The 17,425-nt window shown below is 38.8% G+C and overlaps 1 protein-coding gene across 2 annotated transcripts in view; it reads right to left on the bottom strand.

Annotated features, from left to right (window-relative positions):
* Positions 1-17,425, bottom strand: part of LOC117323380 (caspase-3-like) — a 41,376-nt gene that overhangs the window by 5,896 nt on the left and 18,055 nt on the right. Inside the window, exons 1-2 of one of the 2 annotated variants that reach the window (XM_033878572.1) lie at positions 16,012-16,627; positions 308-555 (exon numbers count right to left, since the gene is read on the bottom strand). In XM_033878572.1, the coding sequence (XP_033734463.1) occupies positions 308-555; positions 16,012-16,130 (367 nt within the window). In that variant the 5' untranslated portion in view covers positions 16,131-16,627. Of the gene's footprint in view, positions 1-307; positions 556-16,011; positions 16,628-17,425 lie in introns of those variants that run through there. The other variant, XM_033878563.1, reaches the window with a different exon arrangement.

The raw sequence follows: 17,425 nt of genomic DNA, 5'->3' as shown, positions 1-17,425 counted from the left end.
CCAATATTCTCTTTTCTTCCTGTTTTAACGTTTTGCTACTCTCTAATTCCTCCTAATTAAAAAGCCCGTTATCATTTTCTCTCACCTACTTTCTATTTTAACCATTCGTTACTCTGTCTGCTGCCTCCCTATTGAAAACCAGTTATCATTACTCTCTTCTTCCCTGTTTTAGCGCTTTGCTACCCTTTGCCCCCCGCGCCCTGAAAACCCCGCTATCATTTTTTCCTGTAACCAGATCTATTATTTCCAGATCTACATAACTTACTGTAATCCCATAAACTGCCATCCTTATCCCCGTTTTACCTACCGTCGTACATTATCTTAGTGATCTTGGAGCTTGCTACGTCGTTGTAACGTCTGACTTCAAACCCCAGATCTTGGAATCTTTCTTCCAGGCGTTCTGCGTCAACGTTGGTACCTTCCCGGGTCACCTGTCCCGTGGAGGGGTGGAAGTTCTTGTTATTGATGATCAGAAACAGGCCCCGTTTATGGTAGTTAAAGTTGTACTCATTCGGCTCTGAAGGGGCACCTGGTCGGACAGAACGCCGATCACCACTGTAAAGAAATCACAAATCCTACATTGTGTTCGATAATATTTGTATGTTAAGATATATAATAGTACTCTAATAGTACAAAGCATCCTTATGGTGGCACTAATGAGGATAATGTCATTCTAGATCACTCTACCTTAATTCCTAACATTCATTAGTATCAGTATGTCCTCTTATTGTATAAACCTGATATACCAGTCAATTTTCCTATTATGAACTTTCCATTTCTTTAATGGTAACGTCACTGCCTGCCCAAGCTAGAGTGCTTACTTCTCGTATTTGATTCTATATCCTAGAGCTTGTTCTTGATACCACAATGTGTGTGAGATATCGAATCCCAGATGAAGTTTCGATATAGGCAGGTGGATGAAGAGTATGGCAGGTTTATGGTCAATATTACGATCCTATTAGAAAGATGCCCTTTGTTCGTTTCCAAGACAAGACACGATTTGTATTGTTTTATCACCACTCAACCACACTATTGTGTACAGCAAGAGGTCAGCAAAAATTACAACAGCATGATACAATATATAATGTTGTACAGAATAGTGGAAAAACATGTCTCATACATTTAGACATATCGCATACACTACACAAAAGTTGTTTAAACACAGGATGATGTCTAAACTTTCTAATAACAGCACTCAATCCTATCCTCTGAAACATAACAATGAAATTCTTATTCATCCACAAGATAAAGCCGAAGCATTAAACAATTACTTTACTAATATTGCCTCTGATATTGTAGACACTAATAACCTACTAGAATTACCTCCCTTGTCCCATTTTGAACTGTCTGATATTAATATAACTGATCAAGATATAATTGACCAATTCCACATTCTTAATAAAAAATAAACCAGCTGGACCTGATGGTATCCTACCAATTATTGTTAAACATATCTCGCCGTCTTTAGTATATCCACTCAAATTGTTGTTTAATAAAACAATATCTATTGGTGAAATCCCAGATATTTTAAAAGTTACTAATGTTACTGCACTCTATAAAGGAAAGGGTGAAGTTAGTGATCTAAATAATTATCGGCCTATTGCAGTTACATCTATCTTTATTAAAATGTTAGAAAAGATTATTTTTAAATACACATACAATTATATTTCAAGTCATCATATGCTAAGTGAACATCAGTCAGGTTTCCGACCCACTGACTCAACAGTAAATCAACTAACGGATATATACAATACTATAAGTAGTAATTTAGACCAAGGTAAGGATTTACGTTTTGTTTTCTGTGACATAAGTAAAGCTTTTGATCGAGTATGGCATTTAGGTCTGTTACAAAAATTAAAAACTTATGGAATTAAAGGTAGACTATATGATTGGTTCAAGGCTTACTTATCTGACAGAAAACAAAGGGTTGTCATTGAAGGATATAAATCTAGCACTAAACCTATATCAGCAGGAGTCCCTCAGGGATCTGTCCTTGGTCCCTTTCTATTTCTTCTTTTCATTAATGACATCACCAATAATATAACCTCTAATATAAAACTCTTTGCTGACGACACCTCCCTCTATGTTATAGTACACAATAATAATGACCTAGATACACCTACTAAAATGCTTAATGATGATTTAGTTTCAATATCTGAATGGGCTGATAAATGGCAAATTCTCTTCAATCCTAATAAAACAATATCTATGAATTTCAGTCGTAGGTTGAACATTGACCACCCTCATCTTTTTTTTAACAATAACCCAATTGTACAAAATGATAATCACAACCACTTAGGTCTAACCTTTAATAATAAAGGTACGTGGGCGGATCATATTTCTAATATTTATCATAAAGCTAACTCTAGGCTAAGTATACTTCGTGTTCTAAAAAATTTAGTTGATAGGAAAACTTTAAAAACTTTATATACTTCATATATACGACCAGTTTTAGAATACTCTGATGTTGTGTGGGACAATTGTTCTCAAACTGAATCTGACCTTCTTGAATCTGTCCAACTTGAAGCTATGCGCATTATAACGGGTCTCAGAAGAGGTACTTCCCATCACATTCTATACACTGAAACGCAACTCGAGTCTTTAAGTACAAGAAGACGAAACCATAAACTAATGCTTATGTTTAAAATTATTAATAATTACACTCCATCATATCTTTTCAATATAATACAACCATTTCTAAATGTAAACAATATATATACCTTCAGAAATAACAGAGTCTTTAATGTACCTCAAGCACGAACTAATAGCTATATGAAAAGCTTCTTTCCAGCAACTATGACTATGTGGAATGCACTTGATAGTTCCCTAAGGGACTCTGTCTCAATTTCTTCCTTTAAACGTAAACTAAAAACAACTATTGATATTACTGTATCTGATTTTTTTTATTAATTCTGTTCCGAGAAAACTTAATATAATCTTATGCCAGCTTAGAAATTTTAAAAGTGATCTTAATTATGATAGGTTCCAAGATCACCTGATTGATAATGCTTCCTGTCCATGTGGTGTCCTAAAGAGGATACAGTGCATTTTTTCTTTCAATGTTCTTTATATTCCAATTCAAGACATCATATTACATCCATTTATAATTTGTTAGGTTATGTAAATCTTCACTGTTTAGTATCTGGTATCATCAATGCACCTGATCATTTGAATAATTCTATTCTTTATCATGTTAATCTATATATTAAATCTTCAAAGCGGTTTTCTATGTATACATAATAAACTACATGTAGTAAAAATTCTGTCATTATGCATATAAAATTTGCAGCAAGTTTCTTATCCTGATATTTTAATACTGTAACATTATACCATTCTAGTACAAATGTGTGAATGAATGTGTGAGTGAGTTCTTAGTGTGTACAAATATGTATCTATGTATTACATACTAGTTTTCATTTTTGGGTCTGGCATTGATATGTTATGGTTCCACTTAACTATTGACCAATTCTATTTTGGAGAATTATTCCATTAATTGTAATTATTTCTATTTTGATATAACTAATACTATACTACCGTCTATTCAGTAACCAATAGTGCTTTTTTCTAGCAATATATCATTAATTTTAGTATCTAAATATGGAACATAACATCTTTCTGCCAGGTCCAACCGGAATATCTTCAGAAGAAGCCTTATATAGGCCTAGCCTGTTGTCTTATTCTTTTGACAATACTGTATTTTATATGTGTATTGTTAATAAAATATTTTGAAATGAAAAAATGAAAAAGGATGATGTCTATAACCACACTAGTACTTATAATATACCACACAATAGGCTCAGTATAGTGTGTAGCTCTTCACATATGTATGTTTTGGAACATATTATTTCAGTAATTTTACAATATATATGTTTTACAAATTGATGTTTGAAATTCACATATTATTTTTGAAATCCTAGCTTGGTTGTAATGACCCGGTCTTGGTTTACGAGGCTGGTGTTATTATAACCCGGTCTTGGTTTACGGGGCTGGTATGAGTAGACGACGCTTACACTTCCGGAAAACCTGGTCGTAATTATTACATCCGGGTCTTACAGAACATCTGGTCGTAATTATTACATCCAGGTTTATCATCTCTGTATCAATATTTTTATTGTTTATTTGACATGTTCCAGTATTTACATTACAGTAGAAAATCAATCTATTTCAATCACGATTTATAAACATTGTCTCTTTATACAGGAAACCTGGTCGCTTTACTTTTAAGGTGTTGGTGTGTTTGTATGGCATCTTGTACATCAATCAATTTAGCTTTCAGTACTTTCGTGGGCGTGATCTCACTTTAATCTGTAATATATTGGAGTCATAGTTTTGATGAGGAAGGAGTGGGGATGGGAACTGTCGACCTAGGAGACTAGATTGGTAACGTGTCAGCGACATCTGAATAAAACGATAGATTGTGGGATATTACTGATATCTATGTCTGCCTAATAGACTTCATCACTCGCAGATGGGAAAGGGCATGTTCCTTATACGAAATGGAAAGGTAGTCTCTCGGTAAATATATAGTGGCTCCTATTGATTTCAATGAAGACAGCACGATACTTTATTTGTTTACCAATACAACCAATGTGAATGTTTCTCTAGCGGATGATTGGCCTATAATAACCAGTATTCGGTCACTGGTTATTGATCTGTAAATACCCCGCAGCATTTCAAAACGAATGACGAATGATGTCATACATTAAATGGAAGACATGCATATGTGTCTAGAGGAAGGCTTCATATAATGGCGGCCAATACTGCATCAATCAAATGTCTGTATTGAAACTACAACTTCATGATATGTATGTCTCCATCAGTCGTCTACAGTCAGCCCGAGGGATCGACATGGCATTTAACCATGGTGCCAAATAGGCCGGAAGTGAGCTCTCCACTCTTATATCACAAACGCATTAAACAAACCTTTGTATTGTTGTCACCTTGTAACTGCGCGTGTGGAACAGCTATACTACACGGGGTTGTTAAATCAGCTATTACGACAGTCATCACGTCTGTGTCTTGTAATACTTTAGAGGATGTCATGACTGGGAATAACTAACAAAGGGGACATATCTCTGCCCCGAGAAACACAAACTAACAAAGGGACATATCTCTACCGAGAAACCATAACTAACAAAGGGGACATATCTCTACCCCGAGAAACATAAACTAACAAAGGGACATATCTCTGCCCCGAGAAACATAAACTAACAAAGGATACTTATCTCTACCGAGAAACCATAACTAACAAAGGGGACATATCTCTACCCCGAGAAACATAAACTAACAAAGGGACATATCTCTACCGAGAAACCATAACTAACAAAGGATACTTATCTCTTCCCCAAGAAACAATAACTAACAACCGGGACATATCTCTTTCCCGAGAAACAATAATTAACAAATAGGACATATCTCTTCTCCAAGAAACAATAACTAACAAACGGGATATAACTCTTCCCGAGAAACAATAACTAACAAACGGAACATATCTCTTTCCCGAGAAACAATAATTAACAAATAGGACATATCTCTTCTCCAAGAAACAATAACTAACAAACGGGATATAACTCTTCCTGAGAAACAATAACTAACAAAAGAGACTTATCTCTTTCCCGAGAAACAATAATTAACAACCGGGACATTTCTCTTCCCGAGAAACAATAGTTTACTGACGTAAGTGACCTTTCAATTCAGACAAGTCAGAGACAAGTTAATCTCATGCTATTTTTCAAACGTCACGACATTGTTTTTTTTCTACTAAAGACGAAACGGGATCCAAGATGTTGTATACTCACCAATATACCAAATGGGACTACAGCTTGTATACACAACTATTTTTCAATGGCACCTCCATATGACATTTGCGAAAGATTCGTGAAGAACTTTCTTAGACAAAGTGATCACAAAACTATACATATGGAGATATTAAAACATGCTATGCTAACGAAAGTTAAGGATAATCTGAATTTAGCGGTAACATTGATTTCTGGCATTTGAAAGTTTTAAACCAATATCGGCTTAGAGGCCATATATAATTTGATGTACATACTTATCCAATGGGCTGGAAGCAAGGACTCTATTGATTATTTATATAAATGAGATCCAAACCCAATTCGACTTTAAGAAAAGACACCGAGTTAATGGCGCTGGTAGATCTCGTCATGTAGCCTTATATAGAAACGTATCAGCATATCAAGTCACAAGAATCAGAACGATGGCGTCTTTTTATCAGTCGACAGTCGCATGGACGTTAATCACGAAACCAATATTTCAAACGACTCCAATACTTTTTACGACACCAATGTTTCACAAGTGACCAATTTATCATATATATACCAATACTTTACACAACACAATCATTACACACGGCACCAATATATCATACACCAATACTTTACACAACACAATCATTACACACGGCACCAATATATCACACACCAATACGTTACAAGACACAATCATTACACGCGGCACCAATATATCACACACCAATACTTTACACAACACAATCATTACACACGGCACCCATATATCATACACCAATACTTTACACAACACAATCATTACACACGGCACCAATATATCATACACCAATACGTTACAAGACACAATCATTACACACGGCACCCATATATCATACACCAATACTTTACACAACACAATCATTACACACGGCACCAATATATCATACACCAATACTTTACACAACACAATCATTACACACGGCACCAATATATCACATACCAATACTTTACACAACACAATCATTACACACGGCACCAATATATCACATACCAATACTTTACACAACACAATCATTACACACGGCACCAATATATCACATACCAATACTTTACACAACACAATCATTACACACGGCACCAATATATCATACACCAATACTTTACACAACACAATCATTACACACGGCACCAATATATCACATACCAATACTTTACACAACACAATCATTACACACGGCACCAATATATCACATACCAATACTTTACACAACACAATCATTACACACGGCACCAATATATCACATACCAATACTTTACACAACACAATCATTACACACGGCACCAATATATCATACACCAATACTTTACACAACACAATCATTACACACGGCACCAATATATCATACACCAATACGTTACAAGACACAATCATTACACACGGCACCATTATATCATACACCGATACTTTACACGACAGTTATTACACACGGCACCAATATATCACGCACTAATATTTTACACGACACAATCATTACACACGGCACCAATATATCACACACCAATACGTTACACGACAGTTATTACACACGGCACCAATATATCATACACCGATACGTTACACGACAGTTATTACACACGACACCAATATATCATACACCGATACGTTACACGACAGTTATTACACACGACACCAATATATCATACACCGATACGTTACACGACAGTTATTACACACGGCACCAATATATCATACACCGATACGTTACACGACAGTTATTACACACGGCACCAATATATCACACACCGATACTTTACACGACAGTTATTACACACGACACCAATATATCATACACCAATACTTGACACACTTATTACACACGGCACCAATGTTCCAAACAAAAATACTATACACGACAGTTATTACACAAGACACCAATGTGTCACGCTTTAATATTTTACTCGACACAGTTATTAGACACGACACCAATACTCAATACCGATCGGACGTGAAAAGGTATGGGGTCACCTGCCCGACCACGCGGGTTTTCCCCGGGTACTCCGGTTTCCTCCCACAGAAAGACCCCTCGCGCGCTTCTATCTGGGCCAACAAGCGTGATTAATATAAGTTAATGTAACTTGTTCCGCAATTGTTGTAAAATAAATGAATTTTACATTTTACCGATACATTCAAGGGCGTGCACAAATTGTAACCTGAATACGACGTACAATAAACTGAGTCCGTTACATATCAATCGATTCCTAAGACCCCTGTAATTCTTCTATGTCGATCGTTCGCCTTTTCTTCTTAAAAACTTCGAATATTGATTTCAATCGTTTGCCTTGACAATAAAAAAGCGGCATTGAAGCCACAGATCGTTGACTGCCGTGTCTGGGTATGCGAGAGAATCCGTAAATATCGCTAGCTCCGCCGATCGAAGTCTAACGTCTCAAGTGATACAACGTCGATATAAGTCTGACGTCTCAAGTCAGTGGTGTCGCTTGTATAATCCAGATACAACGTCGATATAAGTCTGACGTCTCAAGTCAGAGGTGTCGGGAGTATATCTACAGTATACTTAAACGGTTACGTTACGACAGTAGGTTAGCGATATCAACTTTTCCCTACATGTTAGGAATCGAGAAAGGGCGACAGACGTATCCAGATTATGTCACCATTCACTGATTTGTCTCTCGTTTAGCTACACACTATTTCTCTGTCAACCCCTGGGTTATGACAGATTGTCAATCTTTTTAACCAAGTAAGTAAGTAAATAACAACACGTGGCTTAAATGAAAAATGTTTATCTTACTCATTTAAAAAAAAGCAACCAAAACATGTTAAATGTCGACAGATTAGCATACCGTTATATGCACGTACGCGGAAGGTGGGGTAATGTATAATTGTGGGGAGGACACTGACATGAAGTTATTTTAGTTTTGTGCATTTTTGACACTAATGTAAGAATGTACATCTTTAATCCAATGACTCGCTCCCTACTTCAGGGATTTACTCAACACTTCAGTGATTTACTTTACACTTCAGTGATTTACTTTACACTTCAGTGATTTACTTTACACTTCAGTGATTTACTCCCTACTTTAGTGATTTATTCCCTACTTTAGTGATTTACTCCACACATCAGTAATTTACTCCACACATCAGTGATTTACTCCACACATCAGTAATTTACTCCACACATCAGTGATTTACTTTACACTTCAGTGATTTACTTTACACTTCAGTGATTTACTCCCTACTTCAGTGATTTACTCCCTACTTCTGTGATTTACTCCCTACTTCAGTGATTTACTCCACACATCAGTAATTTACTCCACACATCAGTGATTTACTTTACACTTCAGTGATTTACTTGACACTTCAGTGATTTACTCCCTACTTCAGTGATTTACTCCCTACTTCAGTGATTTACTCCCTACTTCAGTGATTTATTCCCTACTTCAGTGATTTATTCCCTACTTTAGTGATTTACTCCACACATCAGTAATTTACTCCACACATCAGTGATTTACTCCCTACTTCAGTAATTTACTTCCTACTTTAGTGATTAACTCCATATTTCAGTGATTCACACCTACTTCAGTTACTTACTCCTGACATCAATGACTCTTTAATCTTTTAATGACTCGCTCCCTAGCTCAATGTTCATAACTTGTTTGAAATGATGCTGGTACAAGTACAAGGTCTGGTGAAGTCCTATCCCTCTTGTTTCTACAATGTGTCACGATCAAAGCCGTATTAAGTAGGAATCTCCTGTATACATGATTAGTCTTGTGCCTGCTTAAATGGATATTCGGCATTACGGAGTCTTCCCTGATCACGTTGACTGAAACGTTATCAAAATTCCGCTGTGAATCAATACAAATCATACAGTTAGCTTAGGTCGATACGGGATTGTCATACTGATCCAGGGATGTCGATACCTTACCTCGACAGGTAGAGGATTACTGGGGATATCGATACCTTACCTCGACAGGTAGAGGATTACTGGAGATACCGATACCTTACCTCGACAATTATATAATAATAATAATAATGATCATTATTTTTCGTTGTACATGTAAACTATATCTACCAGTCTCAAAATACACCATGGAGCTATTGACTGTTTTCTTCACGTTTAGTAATCCTTTAAGGAATAAAAGATGTACAGCTTCAATCTTAGGTGCTGGGTGATGTCCCCATACGTCACAACAATAATTAAGTATACATGACACATATGTATCGAATAGTGATAATTTAGTTTCGGCATTAAGCATATAATTTTTAATTCTACTTTTGAGAAGATAACAAGCTTTCCTTCCCTGCGATGCTAATGTATTGTGTGCCACAGTAAATCTTCCATTATAATTAAAAACTAATCCCAAATAACAAAAAGTATCAACTACATCTATATCCTTCCCTTGAAAAGTCCAATGTTCGGTAGGCGTCAAACGCTTGCTCTTTCTAAAAACAACAATTTTGGTTTTATTTATGTTAACTGTTAGATTCCATTTATCGGAATAGGTTTGCAGACAATCTAACATATTTTGGAGATCATTAGCATCTTCAGTGAATAAAACTGTATCATCAGCATACATAAGAATAAATAAATTTAAAAGTTGCAATTGGTAGCTATGACAATTAGAGTTAATTAGTGCACTTTCCATATCATTAACGAAGAGCGAATATAGTATCGGCGATAAAGATTCCCCTTGTAAAAGTCCGACATGCAAGTCGAACAAAGCAGATAATTTCCCGCTTAATTTAGTACAGGATTTTACATTATCATAAATTGACTTAATTACATTTAACAACCTACCTCTAATTCCACTTCTCCACAATTTAAGCCAGAGTTTATCGTGACAAACACTGTCAAATGCTTTACTATAATCGACAAATACGCAGTACAATTTGTTATTCTGTTGTAAAGTATTTGTGATTAAACTATGTAATGCAAATATTGCATCACGTGTACCAAAACCAGGCTTAAACCTAAATTGCGCATCTGTAACGACATGTTCAGATTCGCTCCATTCTAACAATCTTCTATTCAAGAGACTGGTAAATAACTTAGCTACATGACTAATTAGGGTAATACCCCTGTAGTTGTTAACATTGTTTTTATCTCCTTTTTTATGCAAAGGAGTAATTACACCCTGTGCCCAGGCTTGGGGGAAATATCCAACTTCCATAATGGTTTCGAATAATTTTAATAAAACTGGAGCAAAATAGTCCTTATATTCAATTAAATATTCATTAAGAATCATATCCATACCAGCCGACTTATTTCTGGATAGACCTTTAATTGCGTCGACTACTTCCACTAATTTAAAATCCAGATCTAGTTCAGGAAAAACATTATCGTTATCATCGAAGCCGCTATCAGTGTCGGACTCCATACGAGTAGGCTGTCCAGCGAGACCCTTGAAATATTGATAAAAATCATCTACTACTAGATCACTATTGACACCAACCCGTCGCTTAGCAAACGTTCTGTAAAATTCTTTGGGGTTATTACGTTTTAGCAATTCCATCATGTTACCTTCCATTCGTATATAGGCACGCTTCAGCTTGGCCTCGCACACTTTATAACATTTTTTAGCTTCAGATAGACATACCCTGTTATCATAAGATCTGTTTTTATTAAAATTAGATAAAACAGTCTTATAATTAGAATATAACCTCTTGCAATGATCATTGAACCATGGCTTATCAGTTTTTGTCTTACTAACATTGGCACAATGACAAGAGCAAGAACAATTTAATATTTTACGATTACGTAAACAAAATTGATCAAACAACGAACGCGTACATTGAACAAAATTGTCCAAGCATTTATCAATACTTTCGTTTGTGTTGTTTAGCTGATCAATAGATCTTTCAATCAGAAATATGTTTTCCAGAATAGTTCTGTTATCATTGGCCTCCTCAGACCAGACTACACTGGAAACAGAGGAATACTTATTCTCATCTGAACAGCAATTACAATCCTTATTTGTCATATTAAGGCATGTTAATGAAACATATATAGGGGCATGATCTGAAAATTCATTAAAACAGCCCACTAAAACATGTTGAACATTAGAAAATGAATCTGTAACCGCATAATCAATCACACTTGTACCATTAGTATTACAAAACGTTATCTTACCGCTATTGTCTCCAGAAGTACGGCCATTTATACTTTTTAAACCAGTAGTGAAATTACTAGGGATATCGATACCTTACCTCGACAGGTAGAGGGATTACTGGGGATACCAATACCTTACCTCGACAGGTAGAGGATTACTGGAGATACCGATACCTTACCTCGACAGGTAGAGGATTACTGGAGATATCGATACCTTACCTCGACAGGTAGAGGATTACTGGAGATATCGATACCTTACCTCGACAGGTAGAGGATTAATGGACATACCGATACCTTACTTCGACATGTAGAGGGATTACTGGAGATATCGATACCTTACCTCGACAGGTAGAGGATTACTGGGGATATCGATACCTTACCTCGACAGGTAGAGGGATTACTGGATATATCGATACCTTACCTCGACAGGTAGAGGGATTACTGGGGATATCGATACCTTACCTCGACAGGTAGAGGATTACTGGGGATATCGATACCTTACCTCGACAGGTAGAGGATTGCTGGACATACCGATACCTTACCTCGACAGGTAGAGGATTACTGGGGATATCGATACCTTACCTCGACAGGTAGAGGATTACTGGGGATACCGATACCTTACCTCGACAGGTAGAGGATTACTGGATATACCGATACCTTACCTCGACAGGTAGAGGGATTACTGGAGATACCGATACCTTACCTCGACAGGTAGAGGATTACTGGGGATACCGATACCTTACCTCGACAGGTAGAGGATTACTGGGGATATCGATACCTTACCTCGACAGGTAAAGGATTACTGGGGATACCGATACCTTACCTCGACAGGTAGAGGATTACTGGGGATATCGATACCTTACCTTGACAGGTAGAGGATTACTGGACATACCGATACCTTACCTCGACAGGTAGAGGATTACTGGGGATATCGATAACTAACCTCGACAGGTAGAGGATTACTGGGGATATCGATACCTTACCTCGACAGGTAGAGGATTACTGGACATACCGATACCTTACCTCGACAGGTAGAGGATTACTGGACATACCGATACCTTACCTCGACAGGTAGAGGATTACTGGAGATACCGATACCTTACCTCGACAGGTAGAGGAATTACTGGGGATATCGATACCTTACCTCGACAGGTAGAGGATTACTGGGGATATCGATACCTTACCTCGACAGGTAGAGGATTACTGGAGATACCGTGACCTTACCTCGACAGGTAGAGGATTACTGGGGATACCGATACCTTACCTGGACAGGTAGAGGGATTACTGGGGATACCGATACCTAACTTCGACAGGTAGAGGATTACTGGAGATACCGATACCTTACCTCGACAGGTAGAGGATTACTGGAGATACCGATACCTAACTTCGACAGGTAGAGGATTACTGGAGATACCGATACCTTACCTCGACAGGTAGAGGATTACTGGAGATATCGATACCTTACCTTGACAGGTAGAGGATTACTGGGGATACCGATACCTTACCTCGACAGGTAGAGGATTACTGGGGATACCGATACCTTACCTCGACAGGTAGAGGATTACTGGGGATATCGATACCTTACCTCGACAGGTAGAGGATTACTGGAGATATCGATACCTTACCTCGACAGGTAGGGGATTACTGGGGATACCGATACCATACCTCGACAGGTAGAGGATTACTGGGGATATCGATACCATACCTCGACATGTAGAGGATTACTGGATATACCGATACCTTACCTCGACAGGTAGAGGATTACTGGGGATACCGATACCTTACCTCGACAGGTAGAGGATTACTGGGGATACCGATACCTTACCTCGACAGGTAGAGGATTACTGGGGATATCGATACCTTACCTTGACAGGTAGAGGATTACTGGGGATATCGATACCTTACCTCGACAGGTAGAGGATTACTGGGGATATCGATACCTTACCTCGGCAGGTAGAGGATTACTGGAGATACCGATACCTTACCTCGACAGGTAGAGGGGTTACTGGGGATACCGATACCTTACCTCGACAGGTAGAGGATTACTGGGGATATCGATACCTTACCTCGGCAGGTAGATGATTACTGGAGATACCGATACCTTACCTCGACATGTAGAGGGATTACTGGGGATATCGATACCATACCTCGACAGGTAGAGGATTACTGGAGATACCGATACCTTACCTCGACAGGTAGAGGATTACTGGACATACCGATACCTTACCTCGACAGGTAGAGGGATTACTGGGGATACCGATACCTTACCTCGACAGGTAGAGGATTACTGGAGATATCGATACCTTAACTCGACAGGTAGAGGATTACTGGGGATATCGATACCTTACCTCGACAGGTAGAGGGATTACTGGAGATACCGATACCTTACCTCGACAGGTAGAGGATTACTGGGGATATCGATACCTTACCTCGACAGGTAGAGGATTACTGGAGATATCGATACCTTACCTCGAAAGGTAGAGGATTACTGGAGATATCGATACCTAACATCGACAAGTAGAGGATTACTGGGGATATCGATACCTTACCTCGACAGGTGGAGGATTACTGGGGATACGGATACCTTACCTCGACAGGTAGAGGGATTACTGGATATACCGATACCTTACCTCGACACGTAGAGGGATTACTGGGGATATCGATACCTTACCTCGACATGTAGAGGATTACTGGAGATATCGATACCTTACCTCGACAGGTAGAGGATTACTGGAGATACCGATACCTTACCTCGACAGGTAGAGGATTACTGGAGATATCGATACCTTACCTCGACAGGTAGAGGATTACTGGGGATATCGATACCTTACCTCGACAGGTAGAGGATTACTGGGGATACCGATACCTTACCTCGACAGGTAGAGGATTACTGGGGATACCGATACCTTACCTCGACAGGTAGAGGGATTACTGGATATACCGATACCTTACCTCGACAGGCAGAGGGATTACTGAGATACCGATACCTTACCTCGACAGGTAGAGGATTACTGTAGATACCGATACCTTACCTCGACAGGTAGAGGATTACTGGAGATACCGATACCTTACCTCGACAGGTAGAGGGATTACTGGGGATATCGATACCTTACCTCGACAGGTAGAGGGATTACTGGGGATATCGATACCATACCTCGACAGGTAGAGGGATTACTGGAGATACCGATACCTTACCTCGACAGGTAGAGGATTACTGGAGATACCGATACCTTACCTCGACAGGTAGAGGATTACTAGGGATATCGATACCTTACCTCGACAGGTAGAGGGATTACTGGGGATACCGATACCTTACCTCGACAGGTAGAGGATTACTGGAGATATCGATACCTTACCTCGACAGGTAGAGGATTACTGGGGATATCGATACCTTACCTCGACGGGTAGAGGGATTACTGGAGATACCGATACCTTACCTCGACAGGTAGAGGATTACTGGGGATACCGATACCTTACCTCGACAGGTAGAGGATTACTGGGGATACCGATACCTTACCTCGACAGGTAGAGGGATTACTGGGGATATCGATACATAACCTCGACGGGTAGAGGCATTACTTTTGATATCGATAGCCTACATTGAAAGCTAGAGGTACATGTATACCTCGACAGGTAGGGGAATTATTGGGAACATCGATACCTTGGCAGGCATTTGCTTTACTTCGGAAATCATCACCACATCGTTGTCAGTAAAGTTTAAATCGTACTTAACAGGTCCCCTGTTGAGGATGTACTGTTACCAATATAAGTCTGGAGGAGGGCATTCTTACCTTGGTCTACGTATGATGTACTATTACCAATATAAGTCTAAAGGAGGGCATTCTTACCTTGGTCTACGTATGATATACTATTACCAATATAAGTCTGGAGGAGGGCATTCTTACCTTGGTCTACGTAGGATGTATTGTTACCAATATAAGTCCAGAGGAGGGCATTCTTACCTTGGTCTACGTAGGATGTACTATTACCAATATAAGTCTAGAGGAGGGCATTCTTACCTTGGTCTACGTAGGATGTACTATTACCAATATAAGTCTGGAGGAGGGCATTCTTACCTTGGTCTACGTAGGATGTACTATTACCAATATAAGTCTAGAGGAGGGCATTCTTACCTTGGTCTACGTAGGATGTACGGAGGCCCGGGACAGTCGACGGAGTTGTGGGGACTCAGAAAGGTTGACGTGGGCGTTAGTGAATCTGTGGACGTATGCATTGTTACGGTACGTCCCATGTACAGTGATATGTAGTTCTGACACAATGCTGACAACTTCCGTCAACAAATCTTAACTTCACGTATCAAAACTATTGTAGATAAAATCTTATCCCTACCGCACCACGTTTAAATCCGTAAACACAATTCCTAAAATATTGTCATTTGCAACTTTACATCTCCACAAACTTCGGCTTAGGATGAACATTTAAAACAGGTGTAACGATGAAATAAATAAAAACATATCAATATTAGTGCTGTTTGAAACTCCCGGTGAGTTTTCTGTCTACGTTTTCTCTTTATTTACACCAATCCGACGGCTAGCTCATTTGTAAACCGACTGTTGATATGATCCAGTGAATTACTGTATAGTTGCGTCTCTGCTATCTTGTCCACCATCAACGATGACAAGTTGAAACAGCTTCATGGAAACATCAGATTGTGTCTCCTCGTTCTTTAACGACATAAAAAGCCTTCGCCATCGACACATTAGTCGGAGTATATCCTCCAACAGTACGTGGCTAAATCTTATCTCAGTCCCTTGAAATGAAGCGCACATACATATATGGGTTAACTGGACCCGTCAAACATTAGCTGATTATAATTACCATAGAAAACCAGCCCTCTGGTGTTAACGTAGCGTCATTAGAATCAGATCGATGGCTACTTTAAAACCCGTGATTGTGGCGTCCTCCTGGATAATGGCTACACAAATTTAAATTGATTTTCCTGAATAAGGGAAAGGTGAAGGGTTTAATACTGTCTCATTGTATGGACATAACAACATCTTATTTCATAGCCATGACACCCTCCCCACCCTCAACCACTTCCTTCTGGACACGTGTTGGAGGCTGTATTTGAGAGTGATGACATACTCCTTCCTTCTGGACACGTGTTGGAGGCTGTATTTGAGAGTGATGACATACTCCTTCCTACTGGACACGTGATGGAGGCTGTATTTGAGAGTGATGACACACTCCTTCCTTCTGGACACGTGTTGGAGGCTGTATTTGAGAGTGATGACATACTCCTTCCTACTGGACACGTGATGGAGGCTGTATTTGAGAGTGATGACACACTCCTTCCTTCTGGACACGTGTTGGAGGCTGTATTTGAGAGTGATGACACCCTCCTTCCTTCTGGACACGTGATGGAGGCTGTATTTGAGAGTGATGACACCCTCCTTCCTTCTGGACACGTGATGGAGGCTGTATTTGAGAATGATGACATACTCCTTCCTTCTGGACACGTGTTGGAGGCTGTATTTGAGAGTGATGACACCCTCCTTCCTTCTGGACACGTGATGGAGGCTGTAT

The sequence above is a fragment of the Pecten maximus genome, chromosome 1, assembly GCF_902652985.1.
Source record: "Pecten maximus chromosome 1, xPecMax1.1, whole genome shotgun sequence".
Classification (NCBI taxonomy): domain Eukaryota; kingdom Metazoa; phylum Mollusca; class Bivalvia; order Pectinida; family Pectinidae; genus Pecten; species Pecten maximus.
This window is presented reverse-complemented; position numbering and strand designations above follow the sequence as displayed.